At 50.4% G+C, this 22477-nt stretch overlaps 1 protein-coding gene across 1 annotated transcript in view; it reads right to left on the reverse strand.

The window, feature by feature from the left end:
• ESRRB (estrogen related receptor beta) overlaps positions 1–21267 on the reverse strand; it is a 116188-nt gene extending 94921 nt beyond the window's left edge. The window contains exon 1 of the mRNA XM_018053929.1: positions 20989–21267. Coding sequence (XP_017909418.1) covers positions 20989–21038 — 50 coding nt within the window. The 5' untranslated portion in view covers positions 21039–21267. The remainder of the gene's footprint in view (positions 1–20988) is intronic.

Below are 22477 nucleotides of genomic sequence, written 5' to 3' on the forward strand. Positions count from 1 at the left end.
AGCTGGCAGCCCCAGGAAGTTCTAGTCCCTGGCCTGGCCCTGAATAGAGTCTTGTGGTCCCGAGTCTCCCAGTGTAAACCCCCCACTACCCCGAGGCATCCACAGGATGGGCGGCCCTAGGCCCCCCAGCCAGCCTCTGGAGGCCGCATCTACCTGCGACCTTGAATCCGAAAGCCCGGCCCAAGGAATAACAATAAGAAATGTCACCAGACACAGCTCTCTTTGATGGGTCCCGACCTGGGGAATTGGTGTCAGAAGACACGTGGAAAAGCCAGATGGTATGTTCCAGGGTCACAGTCCACCACAGAGAGAAGCCCAGGGCCCCTTTCATGTCCTTTTCCAGTCTTTCTGCGCCAGGGCGGTGGGGTGGGAGGCCGAGGAGACACAAGATTAATGGTTTCCGAGGCAGGGGGCAGCCGCCCACTTGTCCAATCACGTTCCTCCAACGACTCCCCTAACCTGGCTCTGCCGGGTGTGAAGCTGAGAAAGACTCTGGGAGGTGGGGAGGCCAACCCTTGCCTGCCCAGGAGAGCTGGGCTGCCTCATCCACTGTCAGCTCTACCCCTGGGAGCCCAGCCTGCGGGCAGACCGGCAGCAGGGTTTGCCTCAGCAGTTGCTGCAGGTGGAGGGATGACCCACCTCGGCGTGCTGAGCTGAGCACCACAGGAGCCAAGGGGGAGCAGGTGGGCAGGGAAGCAGAGACGGACAGAACTCTTGTTTCTGGAAGTCCATCTGTCCAGAGCGGTTGCTTCCAAGTTTGTAGAGAATGCTTTTTCATTTTGATGTTTTTTCTTAGGCGCATTTGCGAGCGTGCTTGCTTAAGTCAATCTCCTTAACTTTTAAATTAAAACTGTTTTCATAGAGAGCACATACTTCCATACAACCAAAAAGGTAAGGTCAAAAGAAAAACATCTTTCCCAATTCCAGGATTCCTAAGAAGGTTCCCCAGAGGTAACTCAAAGGACAGCTTTTTGTGTCTCCTTCCAGAAATTCCCAAAGCATATGCCCGGGATTTGGAACTTTAAAAATCTATACCTATGATTTGACTATATATGTTACTCAGCCATCTGCTTTTTTCCACATAACTCTATGCTGTCTGTATTTCCATGAGCTTCCCTGGTGGCTCAGAGGTAAAGAACCTGCCTGCAATGCAGGAGACGTGGGTTCGATCCCTGGGTCGGGAAAAACCCCTGGAGAAGGAAATGGCAACCCACCCCAGTATTCTTGCCTGGAGAATTCCACGGGCAGAGGAGCCTGGAGGGCTACAGTCCGTGGGGTCGTGAAGAGTCGGACACGACTTAGCAACTAACACTTTCGCACTTTCCATACGAACCTAGGGCTTTCCTCGTAGTTCAGCGGGTAAAGCATCCACCTGCAATGCCTAGGAGGATTTTTTAACATCAACATTTTTCTTGATTCCCCCTATCATAATCCTGGTACCTGTATTCTTCATCAGTTGGAAAATACATAGTAAACTCACAACTTTAACATGAGTTTGCAGGTTTCCTTTCAATGATCACAGAATGTTTACAGAGAACGCTTGGGCATTGTGGACTTTGTGAGGTCCTGACAACATCCCCGTGTGAGCATTTAATAAGCACTATTGTAATAGTTTCCCATAGCCCTGTAAGGGAAGGGTTATCATTTCTATTTTTCGCACAATACCAGTGTGGCACAGAGAGGTCAGGTGACTCACTCAAGACTGCACAGCAAGGGGAGCCAGGGGCGCCTGTGAATTCAGCCCAGTCTGACATCAAAGGCTCTGCCCTCTCCACCGCATCACAGAAGGGCGGTCTACTCCTGCGGGTCCGCTAGCGTGAGTCAGGTGTCAGGAAAGGATTCCTTTTCCTTCCTCTATCGGAGGCCTTCTCTAGCCTCGTCAGCCTGGCCAGGTGTATTTATGAACACTGCAGACCCCGATGCTGACCTCAGGTCGGGGCTGGCCAGTTAGGTGCTGACCTCGGCTATGGACTGCAGCAGCTGGGGTGCTGCCTGAAAGTGCCCACAGGGTGGGCAACAGGGCCACGCATTCTTTTTATTTGGTTGGTGCTAGCCATGGCGTGAGACACCAGGAGGGCCCGTGGGAGCCAGACAGAGCACACGGTCTTTACTGTCACGTGGCTCAAATCTCCCACCCTCTCCTCCACGTGCACTGGGAGAGGAATTCCTTGCCGTCTCCACCTTGGTCACCAAGATCAGAGCACTGCCTAAGCGATGCGCCAGGAAGGAAGCGTGAAGGGGCCCCCAGGCCAGCATCCGGACGGATGACAGGGGTACCATGGGGAGGGGGAGTTCTCCTTGCTAGGACCGTCAGCTCATCTCTCATCCTGCCGGTTTCCATCTATTGAAACCCTCAATTCTTTGATATTTTAAAAAGGTTGGAATTGTTGACTCTGTCCAGCACTCCTACGATTCTCTGTCTGGCTCCCGTGGTCTCGTTGCCTGACCTGGGCACGTGCACGCATTTTGACAGCGGAACAGAGAGACGGTGATAAGCCCTGGTTGGTCCCAAGGCTCACAGATCAGGTCTTCCCAACCATGAGGCCTGGAGGCCCTCCCTGAAGCTAGAGGACCAGGAGGGTTTACATTCAGAGAGTCAGGCCGTGCACAACCAAGTGTGGGGCGAGGCCTGGCCTGGGTTCTGCACGTCAGCTACAAGGCTGTAGACATGGCCCTCATCCGTTCAGGGCCTCAGTTTCCCCGTCTGTCAAATGTCAGCTAAGGCAGCCATGAGCCTCCTGGGTCTTCTCCAGCCCCCAGGATCTGCCTTCTCCCTCTGGGAAGTAGGGAGTCCCACCTACTACCCATGTGGGGCACTCAGGGGCTGCGTGGGCCTGGCCTGGCTGCTAGGGTAACTATCCAGGTAACTTTAATCTCCTGCCATAAAGGTATTCCATGCAACATCTAGATATCATAAAGTGTAACATTTTTTAGACAAATACATGTACAGATCCCCTTCCAAAAAAAAAAATCCATTTCAGACCACTGTAACTTTTTTTTTTCACTATTACCACCATAAAGTACTGGCAGAGTAAAGACTTAGGAGGTCAGGGGGGGCAGCAGAGAGGTGAACAAGGCTGACAGCCATGAGCACACTTGGGGCATCTAATCAGGCCAAGCTGGAGCCCTTCCCAAGGCGATGAGAGCCTTTTTGCTGAGGGGTGCCTGTCCCCGGGGGGTGGGGTGCAAGGCAGGTCCCCTATTGCGGTCCCTAGTCCTTCCCGGGATTGCTCTGCTGGTCAGGGGTGGAGCTGGGGAGGAGGATGTTGGATTTACATGAGAGAGAAAACCTCAAAGCCAAACCCAGGCCTGCTAAACACCGGCCACACCATGATAGAAAACCAAAGCTGGCTCCCTCTCCCCGTGCCCCGAAGGTCATGTGCAGGAAACTGGCCCTTGGCACGTCCCCTCTGCACAGGCTGTGTGGAAGCCCTCGGAGGCACCGGCCAGGGGCCTGAGCTCCAGCTCAAGCAGGAGGACTGCTCTCGGCCGCTTTTCCCGACGAAGGCTGACGCTGTCTTGAGCAGCTGAGCTGGGAGCCGCGAGGGGGTGGGACTTAATTCCTCCTCTTGCCTGACGGGCACTGGCGTCCACACTTCTGGAGGCCCTGGCCCTCTTGCTCAGCTGCCCCGGGGGTCAGCTCAAGAGCCATGTGCCCTTCTCAGGGCTGTGCTTCCCCTTCCTGGGGCAGCTTGGGACCAGGTTATCGGGGTGGGAGAAATGTCAGGAAGGGCGGGTCTGACGGAGGGCTGTGCTGTTTCAGCCAGACCTGGAATTGCAGCCTGGCTCTTCAAGTGGATCCCCTTGTCACTGTGGGCAAGTCGCTCAACCTCTCTGGACCTCAGGGTCCTCTTCCATAAAAGGGGAATAAGGACCCCTAATTTACTGAGGCATCACTGATAAAGAGATCATGCCAGCGAGCCCTTGATCAAATGCCAACAAAGCAGCTCCCTTCCCTTCCAAGTGGCTAAGATATGGCACTTCCCGAAATCTACTCACATGGCCCAGGGACCATGTAACACTCTCCCTCCAACATCCCTGAAGGCCAGGGTTCCTGCCTGCCCACACTCACATACCACCAGACCCCTTGAGTCTGGGAACACAGGGGCCCAGCCCGTGGCTGCTCACGGGCATGCTGTAACAGCAGCGGCAAGAGCAGGGCATGGGGGCCCCTTCCTGGTCCCACCTGCTTGCGGGGACCCACTCAGAACTGCAGTAATATGGGACAGAAAGGCTTCCGAAGACTTATCAGGCTCTAAATCCAGGCTGCAAGGAAGGTGCTGGGCAGATGGAAACACAGTGGCCTATAGAGAACCAGGGCATGTGTAAGTCAGTGGGCTGCTCCCAGTGAGTCTCAGGGCTCAGGACTCCTCAGCCCGTCTAGGCCCTGAATACTCACAGCTTAACCCCCTGCCATGTATATCCTGGGGTGAAACAGAAAAACTAGTTTCAGACCTCACCCACTCCCTCAAGCAGGCACTCTTGGTCAGTGGACAACTTGTACAACTGTACAGGTGGCCCACTGTCCAATGCACAGATTTTCTCAAAAGGTATCCAAGCTTTCACCTCATATTTATTGAAGGTTCCTCCACACCTGGCCCTGTGCTGCAGATTCACAAATAAATGGGACTCAGGCCTTTAAGGGGCTCGGGGTGATGGAACAACACTCATGGAGAGGTGGGAAGGAGGGGGTAATTCTCAAGGCTGCCTCCTCCTTGGCAAAGTCATTTCTCAACAGACCAAGGATTCAGAGAATGAAGCGAGCCCCCAGTGATGAGATGCGCCCTTGGCCTGCAAAGCTGTGCGTGTCTAGCCATTCCCAAGTCTGCAGGCTGGCGGTCCTCTCACCGTTGAAAGCAGGCTGTCTGTGATTGAGTCTCTGAGCTGGGCCTCTTGATGCCAAAGGTCTGAGCTCGAAGCAATTTCCAGGGAACCACCAGTGTAGAGGCCTTCTCTGCAGCCAGAGAGGGCTGGGGTCTGAGAAACCGATTGAGATGGAGTCCAGGAGAGCCTGGCGCACTCTGGCCCTCTCCTGGGCTGCTGCTGCGCTGGGCGCTGTGGACCACAAGCTCTCTCCTTCCCACTCTCCTGTGGCTTCCCCAGCAACTGCAGCATGGCCAACGTGACCCCAGGCCAAGCTGATTACAGCATATGCACTAACGTGGAGATGCTCTGGAATAAATATTCCCCCCAACTCCCCAAACCAGAGAAGCCCTCGCCTCCTAAGGCATGACTGCACTTCCCGGCATTTCCAAGAAGAGGAGCCGCCACCTCATAGGATCTAAGGGACCCACTGCAGCCACCACACAGGCTGCCTCCGCCCTGGAGTTCGGCTGTCCTTAGCACCTGCTCTGTTTCTTTCCTGACCTCACCTGTGCCCGCCTCACCCATTCAGCCACATTACTGACTGCAGGGGTTCCAGTTCCTCTCCTGGCCTGGAGGCTTGAGCGCGCCTCTCCATCAGGGCCTTTCCCCACTGGAGAATGTGCTTTCTGCCTCCTGCTTTAGACTACTATAGTTAAACCCCATGGGCAAGGGTTCAGCAGGGAAAAAGCAATCATCTTACTGTCTAAGGAGAAAACTCACCTTCTGCTATCCGGGAAGGTCATGAGTTTTGATAAAATTTCAACAGGGACATGCCTGGAGCCATGGGAAAGAAATACTAAAAAAACAGCCAACATTTCTTGAGCACTTACTGTGTACCAGTGTCTGCTTTAACTACTTTATATTGATCAACTTTTAATCTTTACAGCAATGAAGAGGGTCACTGATGATGAATCTGAGGCACAGAGAGATTAAGTAACTTATCCGGGGTCACAGAGCTGGGATGTCATGGAGCCAGACAACGGTGTGATGGTAAATATTTAAGAACTGGCTGGAAAAGGCGGACTGATTTGCCTGCTTCTGTGGTATAAATACTCCCATCGTGGCCAGTTTCAAGCTACCAGTGTGACGTGACAGGCGCTGTGCAGAGATGGGCAGTAATATAAAGTATTCCCACCATACAGACATATTAGATGCAAATTTAGTTCAAGTACATAAAGGCAGTAAAATATTAGAAGTAGTGACTTTTGCCTTTTCATACTGTTCATGGGGTTCTCACGACAAGAATAGTGGAAATGTTAATGACCCAGATGACCACGATGGTGTGGTCACTCACCTAGAGCCAGACATCCTGGAGTGTGAAGTCTAGTGGGCCTGAGGAAGAATCACTATGAACAAAGCTAGTGGAGGTGACGGAATTCCAGCTGAGCTATTTTAAATTCTGAAAGATGATGCTGTTAAAGTGCTGCACTCAATATGCCAGCAACTTTGAAAAACTCAGCAGTGGCCACCGGACTAGAAAATGTTGGTTTTCTTCCCAACCCCAAAAAAGGACCATGCCAAAGATGTTCAAACTATCATACAATGGTGCTCATTTCACATGCTAGTAAGGTTATGCTCAAAATCCTTCAAACTAGGCTTCAGCAGTATATGAACCAAGAAATTCCAGATGTACAAGCTGTGTTTAGAAAAGGCAGAGGAACCAGAGATCAAATTGCCAAGTCTTTGTATCATAGAGAAAGCAAAATAATTCCAGAAAAACATCTAGTTCTGTTTCATTCACTACGGTAAAGCCTTTGACTGTGTGCAACACAACAAACTGTGGAAAATTCTTAAAGAGATGGGAATACCAGACCATCTTACGTGCCTCCTGAGAAACCTGTATGCAGGTCAAGAAGCAACATTTAGAAGTGGATATGGAACAACAGACTAGTTCAAAATTGGGAAAGGAGTACAGTCAAGGCTGTATATTGTCAAACTGCTTATTTAACTCATATGCAGAGTACATCATGAGAAACGCTGGGCTGGAAGAAGCACAAGCTGGGATCAAGAATGTCAGGAGAAATATTGACAACCTCAGATATGCAGATGACACCATTCTTATAGCAGAAAGTGAAGAGGAGCTAAAGAGCCTCTTGATGATGGTGAAAGAGGAGAGTGAAAAAGCTGGCTTAAAACTCAGCCATCTAAAAAACTAAGATCATGGCATCCAGTCCCATCACTCATGGCAATAGATGGGTAAAAAGTGGAAACAGTGACAGATTTTGTTTTCTTGGGCTCCAAAATCATTGCTGATGGTGACTGCAGTCATGAAATTAAAATACACTTACTTCCTGGAAGACAAGCTATGAGAAACCTAGATAGCATATTAGAAAGCAGAGACATCACTTTGCTGACAAAGGTCTGTATAGTCAACGCTATGGCTTTTCCAGTAGCCATGTATGGATGTGAGAATTGGACCATAAAGAAGGCTGAATGCCGAAGAATCGAGGTTTTCAAATCGTGGTGTTGGAGAAGACTCTTGAGAGTTCCTTGGACAGCAAGGAGATCAAACCAGTCAATTCTAAAGGAAATCAAGCCTCAATATACACTGGAAGGACTGATGCTAAAGCTGAAGCCCCAATACTTTGCCCATCTTATGAGAAGAGTGGACTCACTGGAAAAGACCCTAATGGTGGGAAAGATTGAAGGCGAAAGGAGAAGAGGGTGGCAGAGGATGAGATAGTTGGATGGCATCACCGATTCATGAGTGGATATGAGTTTGAGCAAACTCCGGGAGATGGTGAAGGACAGGGAAGCCTGGTGTGCTGCAGTCCATGGGGTGGCAGAATCAGACACGACGTAGGTACTGAACTGAACAACAACCAAGTGAGTTTTGAGTACTTATTACCTTTGTTTTTAAGACAATGTATTCATTAGTAAGTTTCATATAATTTCAGTTTTAATAATGATTGTGTTTAACAATCAGCTACAAAATTCCTAGAAATTTAATGCCCGACTCTCCCGAGCCAGTTTGAGCTGGCTCCTCCACACTGCTGGGGCCAGGGTTTAGACTCAGTCAGTCTGGAGCCAGAACATTCCCTCCCACTCATTACACTACACTGCCCCCAAGAAGGGCACAGAGGTCCAGCTAGCCAGGTCTGCCCTCACCCATCAACAGGGCAGTAGCTTCTGCGGGGCCAGGGCCCTCCTGGCACTGTTGCTCCCAGAGCCACCTACTTCCCTCTTATGCCCCCAGAATGCCCCTTTACCTGTATCTGATCTCCCTAGATTAACCCTGCCAGCATGCATCAAACACCTACTCCATGCCAGGTACTGCTCTAGGCAGTGGGGACAGAGAGGAAGCTGGTATTCTAGGGGCCAATGATGTAGTGGGAAAGGATAAGCAGATATTCAAATCCAACAAATTACAACCCAGGCAGGGGCAGGGGCCAGACTGTCGCTGCAAAAAGAGAGATAAATCCCTTCCCCCTGGAAAGGGTCAGGGATGGCTTCATCAAGAGGGCAACATATGAGCAGGGTTTTAAAAGCTAAATAGAAAGTCGCCCAGCAGACTGAGGGTTGGGGATATCCAACAGTACAAAGAGGGGAGAGCAGACCTGAAGTGTCTATTTAGATAGACGTCAGTCATTAAAAAAAAGAATGAAATAATCCCATTTATGGCAACACGGATGGACCTAGAGACTGTCATACTAAGTGAACTAAGTCAAATGGAGAAAGACAAATGGCATACAATATCACTTATATGTGAAATCTAAAATATGACACAGGTGAGCTTATTTACAAAACAGAAACAGACTCACGGACATAGAAAACAAGCCTATGATTCCTGAAGGGGGAATGGGGAGTCGAAAACAAAAAAGAAAAAAAAAATAGACAGAGGTGTTGTCCAGGCTGAGGAGGGGACTGGACAATGAGAGAGAGGCGGAGGGACTGGAAACACGCCCTGCATCCTGGCCGGGGGTCTCTGCCTCAGTGGACGGTGAGGCAAGGAACACACAGGGAGAAGCTCTCCGGAGGACGCCGCCGCAGCTCTATCTTGCATGTGCTGGTGGGAGGTCCACCCGGGAGCCCAAGCTGGACACAAGAGTAGGATCCTGAGATTCAGACTTAGGAGTTACTAGAGAGCACGTGATGAGAGAACGGGGGAGGGCTTGAGACGGGAGAGAATAAGGCTTCAGCATATGTTGATGACGGACTCAGAGGGAGGTGTGAGCCTCTGGAGGCTGCCCACGGTCTCTGGAGGATGAGGTCAGGAAGACCCAAAGTTCCTTTCTCCAGCTTTCCTTTCCGCCCGTGGCCCATGACACAGACTGAGGGCATGGGGGGTGGGAACAAGGTCCAATTCACCGTGGGCCTTCTGCCTCTGCCTTTTTGGAATAAGCCATGTACAGTTTTCCTCTTCTGCCTCCTCTCCAAACCTTACCTGTGTGTCCGACCCACACAGTTAAGAAGGGGTGGTCTGAAAGCTGGAGTTAGAAAGCTAAAACTCTAGACCCAGAGAGTGATGCGTAACACGTGTAACACTGGTTAGACTGCAGGGACACAGCAAGCCAGCCCCTGAGCAAATCCCAGCTTTGTCAGCTGTGTGACCTTGGGCAAGTGACCTAGCATCTCTGTACCTTAGTTTCCTTCCCTGTGAAATGGGGATGGTAACAGGACCTAGTTCCTATTCTCTGATTAACCCCAATAGGGTTATTGTGAGGAGGCAGTGAGTTAACACATGAAATGAAACGATCGTACGACAAAGCCTGGTACCCAGTAAGTGCTCAATGAATGTTAACAACGGTTACTATTACTATTATTACAATTGTCCACCTCTGACTCCGCAGTTTATCTTCAGCTCTCTCCTCTTCCCCAAGACTTTTCTTCCAGCAAATCCTAAAATGATCCCCAGGGAGTCAGATATCGTAGAGAGGAGAATTTGAACAGCAAGTGTCAATCATGCTCTGAAAATAGTGCTGGCCGTGGTGGTTCTGCACTTCCAGCAGCTGGAGGGAGGGCTTTCCTCGGGCTGAGTGAGGCCTGAGCACTGCCCAGCCTGTCTGGAGGTCACAGCAAGCCGTGGAGGCGGTGAGCATCCTGCATGCGTTCACGTGCATAGCGGGAGGTCATTGGCATACCAGACTAGGAAGTGACTACAGTGCTAAAAAGCGCGGAGTGTGGCTCCAAAAGGCAGTTCTGAAACCAGGGCTTCTTTCTGAAGCCGGGGTTCTGCACCCAGTCCTCTAGGATCCTGCGTTTCTACAGGTTCACCTTCTAGGATCCTCCACATTCCATCCCACCCTCAGGAGGCTCTGTAGTGGGACGGTCACCCATGAGATGCAGTGCCATTTATGGCCTGCAGGGGGCTCTAGAGCTCTTCCATTCCCCATACTCTGGGTGGTGAGGGTACCAGGCTTAAAACAATAGTTGTGTTTCCCGGACTGAACCACTATGCTGCCCTGGGAGGTAGGCGAAGAAAAGCTGGGGTTCGCTGGTCCCCCGTTGGTGTGTCCCAGTTCACCCATGCCCTCAACCTGCTGTATCAGGTTCGGCCGTTGTCCTTGTTACATTACCACCTAACACTGAACTGGGCTGTTTCCTCCACACCCACTTAGGGGATGTCTCCAAAGGGCCAGCCTCCTGTCCCTGTGTGGGAAGGCAGGAAGAGGTTGTTGCTGCTTTGGCCTTCAAGGTGCCGCAAGTGTAGCTTCCAGTTGCTGGGGTGTCAGCTTCTAGTAATCCAGTCCCTCAATCTGCTTGTCCAAGAAACATCGTGCAGAGACAAGTTCCCTAAAAGTCTCTGCATAATTACCCTGTTCCTCCCCAAAGCAACATTCAGTAGCTCTGGGTGCTACGCTAGAAGACCTCATTCAGCTGACGTGTTTACCTGATTGCTGCTCTATCAATATATTTGGATGACGGAAATGACCTGTACCCACTAACGTCTAAGGACATGGACAACCTAACAAGTTAATGTCGGCAAAAAGTTAAAGATAGTCATTTAAAATACAGTTTGAAAAAACTGCATATAATCGTTCTTTGAAGCTTTGTCAAAAGTAGGAAAAAAAAATAAGGGTAATGTGTTTCTTGATCAGATCAGTTTAAGAAAAATACTCATGGGTAGAGTTGCCAGATTTAGCAAATATCACATGGGACATACTTATACTAAAAAAAATATTTGTTGTTTATCTAAAATTCAAATGCAACCAAGGGTCCTGTATTTTACTGGGCAACTTTGCCTACAGTCCAAGGATAGAGGGATTCATTCAGAGGAAATTTCCTATTCACCACCTTGGGTCCCAAGTCATAATTCCTTCTATAATCCCCTTGTGTTACATATGGAAACCCAAGCCACACTGATCGCATTAAACCAAGTAATCAATTCAAGCACCCCAATCTCGTTCCTGACTAGGAAGGACTCTCATTGTGAAGTTGTATCAAAGAAATGAAAATAACTCCCAACAGATAACATCAAAAAATTAATAAGAACATCTAACTCTTAATGTACACCCACTATGTGCCTGACACTTGTGAATTACCTCTGTTTAATCTTCACAGCCACCCTGGGAGGTAGATCCTATTCTGGAAACTAAAAGAGTATCTACAAGTCTAATTTCAGTACTTCTGGCAAAGGCATGTAAATTTCTGGTCAATTACTTCCCAGGGAAAGAAAGGGGAGGGAAACAGACAGACTCCACTCCATCAACAAACCGGCTTATTCATAATGCAATGCCGGGTCTGTTGCTATTGATGATGAGCCACTTCCACAGGAAACTGTCTTAATGTCAATGAATTATCACTGATTTGTATGGGACTGTGGGAGAGAATTGGGTGGGAAACCCCTGTAACAACCTTCAGTAAGTTGGCCTCACAATTGAGGAAGACGTGTTACCCTTCGGGATAATAAACAGGTCATTTGCTGTGACTAAAGGCACACTCAAGCCACTCCGAACACTCGGTGACAATGACATGCAGATTCCAAATGTTCTCTGTAAGAAAAAACACCCTTTCTCCTAATCCTTCTTAAACTCAACAAGACTGATTGGTTTTTATTATTCATGAATTAATTTTTTACTCAGGGTCCAACAAGGGAATTGAAGCTATAACGTTTCTCACCGATGGAGGGGGGGAAGAAAGCAGATCTCAGCCTGAGCAGCACAGCAAGAGTGTTGCTGGGATTCCTTGTGGGGCAGGACGTCTTGTTTGTTAAATCAGATAATAATCAATTAATAACCCAAAGCTTTGGGTTGTTGGGTATTTGGGGGGCGGTGGAAATTGAGTAAGAATATTGAAGTAGAAAAAAAATTACAGACAGTCCTGGGACCTTGGTATATTCAGGTGGCTCCGATTATGTTTGGCTGATACTATTAGGCTGGTGTCTGAGGCTGTCTCCTATTTCCAAGGCACACAAACAAAAAAGGGGGGGCAGGGATGAGAGAGGAAATAACAAAGGCCAAGCCAATTTCAAAAGTAATGCATAGATGAGCAGTTTGCACGTGAGCAGGTTCAGGTCCGGGTATCGCCATGAAAAGTCACAAAAGGGTCACAGGGATCCAGACGGGTTGACTTCCGGACACCCTCCCTCCGATCTTTGCATCCAAGGAGCAGGCTGAGGTACCCAGGAACGGAGACAGAAAGCCCTGGGAGACGCTGAGCGGCCGAGAAGGCGATCAAGGGTGGCAAGGTGACTTTGCCTCTCTCTTCACCCAGCTCTGTTCCCAGCTATTCACATGTGCCAAGTCATAACCCCCTTGTCCTCTGTGTGCCTTTGGTCTGCAAACTTCTCCTGAGACCGCAGTCAGAGGAACTAAGGAACACTGGGGGCAAGGAGAGGCAGAGCATGGCATGGACCTCAGGTGATCGTGACAGGAGGGTCAGAATCCTTTACAAGAAACATCTCTGCCTTCCCAGTTCAAAGGCAACACACCCGGCATTTCTCAAGGGGGCTGTGTGTCGAATACTGTATTCTCCTTTACCGTCTGTTCATATTTCAGACACCAGGCATTTTCTTTGCCCCTGGATGAATTTAGACATGCAAACCTGAAGCCTTGGCATGTTATGCTTGCAGAAAAACATTTACGTTTGGAGGCAAGACACAGCAACCCTCATCCAGTTACTATGAGGGAATGGTTTTAAGAACTGCTTGGCGCTTTGGGGGAAGAAAAAGCTGCAAGCTGTTATTACTGTTATAATTATTACAACCATCGCATTCTTGCTATCACTTCTGTGAAAGCGGTGTTCTTTCTGCCAAAGCTTGTTAGCCTGACTGCTTAGGTAGACAATGTCAACATACCCAAGGGACAAATGACAAAGAGTGAGGCTACAGGAAAAGGATAGATACTGCACTCTGCATGCGGCTGAAGCGATGTCTCACCATCAAAAGGAATGTTTCCTCCTGATCGATTAGGATGGCAAAATCAAAAGCATACGCCAGCTCATTCACTCACATCACCAGGATCCCAAACTAGAGCTCCAAGTGTGAGGAAGTGAGGTGAGAGAGCGGAGAGATGGAGAAGTTGGCTTCGAATAAAGTGTGGGGCATCCTGGTAGCCTCTCACCGGTACCTCCTCGGGTAACAGACAGTCAACCTGGAATGTGCTTTCAACAGGAGGTTTTTACCCTCTTTGCTTTCCCCACCAAATGCAACCAGTGGGTCAAGGTCTTGATGGCTGAAGTAGAATGAGGTGACCCGTAACAGCCATTCTGCTTTGGGACTTCTCTCAACTAATCATGCTCAGCACCTCAAAACCGTTCCAACACACCCGAACACTCACACACACATACTTACACACACGCTGAGGTAGACACACACACACATATACACACACACCCTATAGTCCTTCCTCTAAAACTTATAAAACCAAAGAGGGATAAAACGTAAACCAGAGCAAGCTGGAATGAAAATAGAGGGAAAACATAAGTAAAATGTTGAATTCAAAGATATGAGAGAATTTCATTTGAAACATCACCCTTCACATCCTCAACCCCCCAGCTACAGCGTTTCCTTAGGACTGTTCTTGTTCTCTGTCTTTCGGAAACCAAGAACACAGGGAAAGACCAGTGATGCTCAAAAACCTTTTGCTGGGTATCTTTTTAAAAATACAAGCCAGGTAAAAACACCCAAAACATAAATGTAAGTAAATATAATACTTTACGAATTGTATAACAAGAAAAGGAAAAAACATTATGAATGTAAGTTATTTTAAGCAGTTAAAAAAATAAAGTTAAAATAACACTTAGCATTGGGGTTTTGAAACTCACAGCTTCCTAGATAGGAAGACTTGACTCTAATTGGGCACTTGACATTCGTGCAATTTTAATGCAGTGTTTCAGTAAACACTGATGGTCAGGCGTGAGGCTGGCTGCTACTGTAATTGGCAGGAGAGGATTCTGATATAGTTTAAAATGAAAATTGATCACATTTAAAACCAGGAGATAAAAACAAAAGCTTGTTGGACTTTGTTTAACTGCCTTTTGACCTCTGGATGAGATGACATTGAGAAACAAAATAACATTATCCAGAAAACCATTCCCAGAAAAGGCTCATTCCTGGGGACACTGAATGACAGTGTTGAAAAGACGAATATTTTTAAAGTCAAAAGGAACAGAGGAGAGAAATTTAAAGGCAGGCGGGTGGGGGGCGAAGAGGAAGAGAAGGAAAACAAAATTCTTTGGGACTAAAACGTATGTAGGTTAAAAAGCACGGCAAATGAAGATGAAAAAAGTTATGTCTCTAACCCCCAGGAAAACTTTTATTTGGAGCTTATTTTAACCCGAGACCACACCATCCTGAATTTAAGGCATTTAGCCAATAGATTTTTTTTCTAACCTCATCCAGTTTCATATCGAAAGTCCCATGAGCAAATGAAAACCAGTCTGATTTTCCTTGACGTAAGAACACATTTGACCTTTAGCGATAAGACTGTCGATGGCCATATCCAGGGAGAGAAGGGTTAGCCGGGGACCTGGGGAAGAACTGCCTGCCTCTTTGAGTGTGACCATCTGTTCTCCGGGAGAAGGGCAGCCTGGCTTGCTCGCCCTCTCCAGGGTCTGCCAGCCCTACCCAGGCCCAGAAAACTGAAGAGAGCCTCTTAGGAAAGACTGAACTCCTCCAATGGCAGGGACAGCCAGCCCCATTGGGTCGCTCTGGGCTCCCTCCCACACCACGGAAAAATCCCAAGGCGCACAGCCCCTTGCTGGAATGTGGCCACAGCCTGACCTCAATCCAGGCAAGGGGTAAAAGGCAGGCCAGCAGGGGACGGGTTCAAACAGCAGAGCTCCTCGTCTCCCATCTGAAAGGGGAGCCCCGCCGTGGCTCTCACACACGTGCACACACAGACACTTTCCTAGGAACGGACGCAGCTTTTGATGCTTCCGGGTTTGGAGACATCCTCTGTATCAGGGGTGTTAATGGCAACAAAAAAGGGCTTGACACTCCCTTAAGCCAATGCTTATAAGTAGAGGGGCTATTAAAAATCCTCTCTGTTCTAATCCTGATCCTCCAGAAAGGCACTCTAGGTAGGCAGACACCAGTGCACTCGTAGGAGGGGTGGGGGGCTGGGGCCAAACGGGGCCTCCAAGTTTCCTACTTGTCTGATTTGGCAGTGTCTTTTGTTGGGTGGTTGATTGTGGCGGTGGAGGGGGGTGGGGTAGTCTCTGCTCCCAAGGACAAATTGAGCCCGTGTTTTCCTACAGTCTGCCCCCCACACACATCGAGAGTGAGGGCACCCCCGCAGAACCTGGGAGCCAGCTGGCAGTCACAAGGTACAAGGAGGTGCTTCCAGAGCCCTGCTTCCCCCAGCGAAGCCCCTAGAGCCACTGACCAGCGTGCACCCACAGTCCTCCAGTGACCTCCTTCCAGTGTGGCCCAGTAAGTATGCCAGAAAATGCTCCAGCCTGCCAAAGGGGGGAGCGGGTCACACTGTCACAAGTGGTAAGGGTCACGTGCCCAGTGGCCTAGGGAAGAAACACGCCCCCGGTGACTGACCTCTCCCAGGCACTGCCCTGACAACCTCTCCCAGAAAGCAGTCTGCCCCCCCCCCCACCAACCCCTTCCCTGGGACAGCCCTGACATTATCAGGGAAAGGTCAGCAGCCTCACTAGAGGTGGGGGGAGCGTGTGTGGGTGGGTGGGCGTGCTGGCCCAGGAAGGGTTAATCTGCCGGCCAGCCAGCACAGGGGTCACTCTGGTGTGCAGAGAAGTTGAGCATCCCAGTCCCCCAGAGCTGGACTGCTAATTACATTTGCAATTATAAACACCGCAACCTCCCTGTGCAGGGACCTGGCCACACCAGAGGATGGGACAACCAGGATGTGAGCCTGCTGCAGGCCATGCTAGCCACACCAGGGGACACCGGGGGCAGTAGAAGCCCTTGGGGCCCGTGGACCCTTCCTCCGAGGAATGATCACGCATATGACAGTTCCCCGGAGGTCCAGTGCTGCTGGGCCTGAGAAAGGGGACGGTCAGCAGAGAGGAAGTCCAATCAGGGGTCACCAGCACTTGGACCTTTGGTTTATCCCTAAAAGTCAGCAAACGGCCCCAAGGGCAGGAGGTGAGCTCAGATTTGTCTGCTTCCAGTCCATTCTCCAGCTGAGCCCTTTGGGGCTTCCTGGCCTGGTCTGTGGACCCTCTGCTGGTGCCCCACACATCCTCTGGGAACCATGGCCACGGTGGAGGACATCGGAGGCTCAGCACTCAAGCTGTGCATTCCCTAGGGGACTGTTCGGCCAAAAGCCACCCAGCTTCAAGCCAGAAGCTCCCAGCAAAGCTGGGAGGAGTCCTGACAAATTCTGGGCAGGCCTCCTGGTCAAGCTGGAAGAGACTGGGAGGACTGGAGCTTGCAGAGACACAGGGCTGAACGATGGCCGGTAGGCGTGAAAAGGCACCAGCCTGGGGTGTTCAGGGTGTGGGCTGGACTTGACTTTGAAGGAGTGGATTAGGCTCAGCATCTCTGCTATTCTGTCCTTGTAAACGAGAACTACAAAGAAATAAGATTGAGAAAACCACCTAAAGCCTCTGGAAGACGCATTCTAGGGAAGGGCGCTGCAGAACCGGGTCAAAAGCACCTCGGCTCTTGTCTAAATGTTTGGCTGAACTCGCTTTTTGAATCCTGCTCATTCACACAGCCAGCTCCATCTCCCACCCCTCATGCACACACACTGGCGATGTCTCTCCACCCCACACCTTCCTTTGGGCTGCCAGACTTGTACAGGGCTTCCCAGTTCCTGTGCTCAAAAGAAGCTGGGCATTTTGTAGAGGACTGAGGAAGGAGACAAACTCTCACTGAGTTTAGATTATCTTAAAATTAAAAAAAGAAAAGAAAGCATCTGGCAATATGTCCCATTATCAGGAACACGAATCAAGCAGACAGAGTCACAAGGGCCCCCTGGGCTAGAGCCGGGACACTCCGAGAAGGCAGGGTTATGACATGAAATCTCTATCACAGCCTCTTCCCTCGCAGAGCTTTCCCCGAAAGTCCCCTCTGTCTCTCCTCTCCCAGACTAAATGGAATATGTATTGATTCCTCCAAATCAATAGAATGAAAAGGTTCTTGTTTGGTGGGTCAGTCTGTTTCTTCATATACGTTTGTTTAAGAAACATCTTTTTCGTATGTTCCAATTGTTGGTAAAAATCGAGGACTGTTTCTAAAATGGAGTTGCGGAAATAAGCTCCGAAAGGAAATTTCCAGTTGATGTCCAGATCTCAGTCAGCTGGAAAGGGCCTTGCCCAGGACTGGGGCCCTCTTATTTCCTGCTAAGCTTGTCGCCCTCAGGCCTGAACGACGAGCCCATCCTCTTCCACAGCAGCCCATACCTTCCAGAGGGGGCTACAGACACTGAAAGGTTTATTTCCTAGAGCCCCTCCTCAGAAAACCAAGATGAATGTCCTCCTGCTGATTTATTTTTAAATGTACCATTAAAAATTAATTCCCCCCTTTGTTTTTCTCTGGGTCACTGATTCTGAATTACCATGTGGCATTTTTCCTATGTGTGAACCCACATATTTTACCTTTGGGACAGTTTGTTTTCTGTTTCTTTAACATCAGCAAAGTGGTCATCGGATGGTGGGTGACGAAGCCACCCCTCCCCACCCCCAGCTCCCCGGATTGTCTGCCGAGGATCTCCATCGGGTCCGTCCCTGACGCATTTGTACACAGGCCCACACAAGCCAGCACGCTCACTCCGACTCTGGCTGATTATATATGTACATAAAATATTGATTAGAAATGGTAATGGAGTCACCTACAGGATTGGCTACAGGAAAATGAAAATGAAGGAGAGAAAGGTATGAAGGTCCTGGTGTATCTGTGTGTGTGTGTGTGTGTGTGTGTGTGTGTGTATTTCTCACCCGGAAAGTGAAAATAACACTAAAATATTAAAGATCACTCTTTGTATATTAGCAGGTGAAAGGGAAGTCTGGGGAGTTCTTCCTCGCTGGACTGTGGTCCCTGCGCCCTTGGGATTTTTTCAAGTCCGGGGATGTCAACTAAGGCAAACAGGTAGAAACTATCCGTACAGACCACTCGAACCCACCCACTCTTGTATATGTTCCCAGAGAAACCTAGGCACCATAAGGGATGGACTCATTCTATCGTCCTTCCAACAAACCAAAGAATGCCGTCCTGCGTCTTGTCACTTTGCTACCAGGGGGGCTCTAAAGCTACTTGTTGTGAAGCAGAGAAACACCAGGGGGTGGTGGTCAGAAAGCGGCCTCCCCTAACAGCAGCCGCCGACCTCTACAAGCTTGTCCTTGGCAATTCTGTACCCCAGTAACCATCGCAGAGGTACGCCTTCTCCAGGAGGCACGCACCTGTGTGCGGGGCCCGGCTCACTAACGCTTGGACTGCTGCCCAGCAGGTTTGGGGCTCTGAGAAACGGCATCTCACCGGGATGCTTAGATCCTCCGTAGAAGCAGCAGGCACGTTTCTGGCTTTTCCTGTGCCCCATGGAGTGAGAAGCTAATTCTTTGCAAAAACAAACAAACAAAAACAGGAAGGCTAGGGAGTCCAAATCCAAATCACTATCAGGCTTACTTTGTAATTGATTTCCACTTCAAACCCTTCCCAGACACGCAGGACCTTGGCTACCTCATTCCCCTTTGCCGCTTCCCTGACATTCCTTCTTTGCCCATATTTCTCCTCAAACTCAAGCCAGGGTTGCCGTCAACTCGATGAATTACCCAGCTGCTAAATCCCCCATCTCTCCTTGCTTTCCTGGTCAACATAATCAAAAGATGTACTTCCCCCATACAAAATTTCATATTTATTGACTGTGACTTGAGCCAGGGACAAATACATAGATATTTCAAGCTCAACTAAAGAAGTCACCTCTGGAGAGAAGAAAACTAAATAATTTAAATATCCAATATTTGTCATACTTGGTAATTTTATGTGAGGAAATGCCCCACAAGCATCATACACAGTTCACAGTCTCACCCACCCGGGAGGTTTCTTTGGAGGCTCCCCCTCCCTTATGGAGAGAGCACAACAGTGTGAAACGGGCCCCCACTCCAACTGCACCAGCCATACAAGCTGGGATCAGTGTAACCTTTAAAGAGAATTAAAAGCCACTTTTCACACTGATGGAAATCTGAATCCAAGATCCCCCTCATCTCCTAATCCAGTCGCCTTCTTCTGACACTCTGTTTCAATTCTGGCGGCACCTAAAGGACCCTCTGCCCAAGGAAACCCCAAAACTGGAATCAAAAAGGTCAGCGTGGAGGCTGGACCCTGCGGTAGCCCCCCAGGAGACGCTGCTGTGAAGTTGCCTTCTCTCTCAGGCGCGGTCCACCTGGGGTGGAGGTATTCTGTTCAGCATGGGGCGTAATCACACTTACTGGGACCCCACGTTATTCAGAGTATTGTTTAGGGATGTCGTGGTTCCTGGGAGGAGGGGGTGGTACAAAAAAACGAAAGGATGACCGAAGGAGAACTGACTTTGGCAGTTCAGCTTGCTTCAGGGGGGCGGGAAAAAAGAGGAGGAAGAATAGCGAGAAGTTAAGCAAATCCACGAGGATCTAGAGTTTTCATTGTAGTATTATCTGAAGCGTTCCGGGGGAACCACATGGAGTGCGCCCACACCCAGACGCCCCGACACCTGCCCGAAGAGCAGCGGCGCCTGGAGCGCCCGCGGGGAGCCGGGGACAGGTGCCGGGGCAGGTGGGGAGCGACGATCGCGGAGGGCCCTGGGAGGGGAACGGCGGGCGGCCGGAGCAGGACTGCGCAAAGTCAAGAATGGTGGCGAGGGGCAGCGTTCCACCGTTTGGGGGATCAGTTGTGCGCTTCCTCACTCCGCGCACTCGGCAAGCTGCCCAAGTCCAGGGACCTGCGGTTACCCGGTGTCTAGCCCTGCAGCCCCCACCGTCTGAGTCGCGCAGGCGACTCAGACCTCCCCAGGTTCCAGGGAGGCGAGCGCAAAGCCGCCCCGGGGCACGGAAATTACCCGGCACCGCCTCGCCTAAAGCCGCGAACCAACTTTGCCTCCGCTGCAGCGTCCAGCCGATTGTCCCCACTCCTGGCGGGAGGCGGGCATCCCGTGGCGGGGCATGCGAGGAGCTGTCTTACCCCGCCGCGCCGCCCGCACCCCTGGGGGCGGGGGACGGGGGGGACTTGGGTCCACCGCGCCGCGTGCGCGCCCTCGGGGAGCCGCTCTGGGACCGCAGCGTGGGACTGCGCTCGCCTCCCAGTTTCCAAACCTGCATGGCACGTTCAATTTCGCCCCCTTGCCCGGACCGTTTCTGGTACCCCGTATGAAAATAAACATTAAAGTCAAAGGGCCCGCAGGGACGCTTTCCCGAGTGGGGACGGGACATCCTTGAGATATTCCCGCACCTGTTCTGGGCTCGCTCCTCCCCATTCCACAGAAACTCAAATATTTTCTCCCCGCGGGGGACGATCGGAGTGAATAAGAAAAGCTCTGCTCTTACCTAAGAGTGAGGGTTTGTCAAAACAGGCGGGGGGGGGGGGCGGTGAGGGAAAAGTTAGAGTCGGGTTCACCCCCAAAAGGAAACCCAGAAAAGTGTGCGGTTTTCCCCTTCCGACGTCCCCCCCAAGTGCCCTCAGCTCGCCCCCGCCCCGGGGTCCCTGCCACTTCAAGAATGCCTAGAAGAACTGCGACACTCAGGACAGAGACGGCCGGACAGGCAGAAGGACAGACACAGACGGAGAAGCCGAGCACCTACTGGTTGTGGTAGCCGAGGGGGTCAGGGACGCAGAGTTCGGACACGTCCATCAGTCCCGTTTTAGCATTCCCAGTTGGTAGAGAAAAGGCGGCGGGGAGATCACGCGGAAGAGCGAGTGAAGGGCACCGGCGAGGTGCGAGTCCGGGCAGGGGCACGGTGAGCCGGCCGAGGCGGAGTGGGTGGATGGAAGCGCCGCGGCGGGGCGCGAGGGAGGCCGAGAGCCTTGCGCGCCCAGCCCAGCGCTCCCGCACTCGGGCACACACTCCTGTGCGGGCAGAGGGGATGCGAAGCGGTGGAGGCGGCTCGGGCACCAGAGACCTGGAGCCCACTAACCCTACTGTAGCTTTAAGGCTGGGAGACTGATGTATGGTTTGGCTCCTATTGGCTATCTCTCAGGGGCTGGACTTAAAGTGACAGAATCGAGCTGGGGTGGGGGGAGGGGGGTGAGCCAGAGAGACTTCAATGGAACCAGGCGCTCGCGCGAAGTCCCCACCTCCGGAGGAGTAGAACTGAGCTGTAGAGCCGCAAGGCCTGTCCTCACGCCATTAAAGAAAAAAAAAAATGTTTTTTTCTTTTTTAGCCCAACTGGCTGGTGGGGCTGAGGACTCGAAAGGTGTGCCCCCTCTATATCCTCTCCACCCGAACCCCCAGTCTGATCTTTTAACTGGCAGGTCTAGCAAACTCATTTCTCAGCCTTTTGGAAGGGGTCTGTTTTTAAATTTAAAAACGAGACCCATTTCTCCTCTCGCCTATCAAAAAGAAGAGGCCAGCTCCTTAGAAATTCCGAGCCTCACACCTGGTGTTTAGTGCACAAAAGTGCAAAGGGTCAGGCCCATAGGTGAGCCCCAGCAAGAGAGGGGCTGATTCCCTTCCCAGCTCTCATCACCTGGGCCAGTGGGTTCTGAACAGCTCTCATAGGATTAGACGGCAGGGCTTGATGCTATAAAACACTCTCAAGATGTATTCAGTGATGTTCTCTTCATTGGCAACCCTCAGAAACGTTCCCAGGACACAGACACAAGCAAATAAATTCCTGTCTGCTTAGAAAAACACAATTATGGTTAAAACAACCAACTTACCAGCCACATCCACTTCACAGCACAAGTAGACACTTCAACATACACACCCGAATCCCCAGCTACGAACATACCTGCATCCCTGTCTGCTGCTATCTCCATGAACCTGAATATTACTGTACCCAAACCAGCTGTAAGTCGAGCCCCAGTCCTTCTTCTGGGGCTTGTCATCTTTTGAGATGTGCCAGCCACAGGGATAATAATCAATTTGATGATTCAAATGAGTGTGGGGAGGAGATAGGTATAGAATTATTTAAAAGGGAGGGGGAAAAAAGCCTTCAAGAGAGACCATCACCTTATTCTCCTATATTCTACAAAAGACAATGAGCAGTAGGGGGGAAAACATCATTTTATCATCAGAATAAAGTCTAAATGGATTGTAACTGCAAGCAGTGTTCAAGCACTTCAGGAAT

This window comes from Capra hircus, chromosome 10, assembly GCF_001704415.2.
Source record: "Capra hircus breed San Clemente chromosome 10, ASM170441v1, whole genome shotgun sequence".
Taxonomy (NCBI): Eukaryota; Metazoa; Chordata; class Mammalia; order Artiodactyla; family Bovidae; genus Capra; species Capra hircus.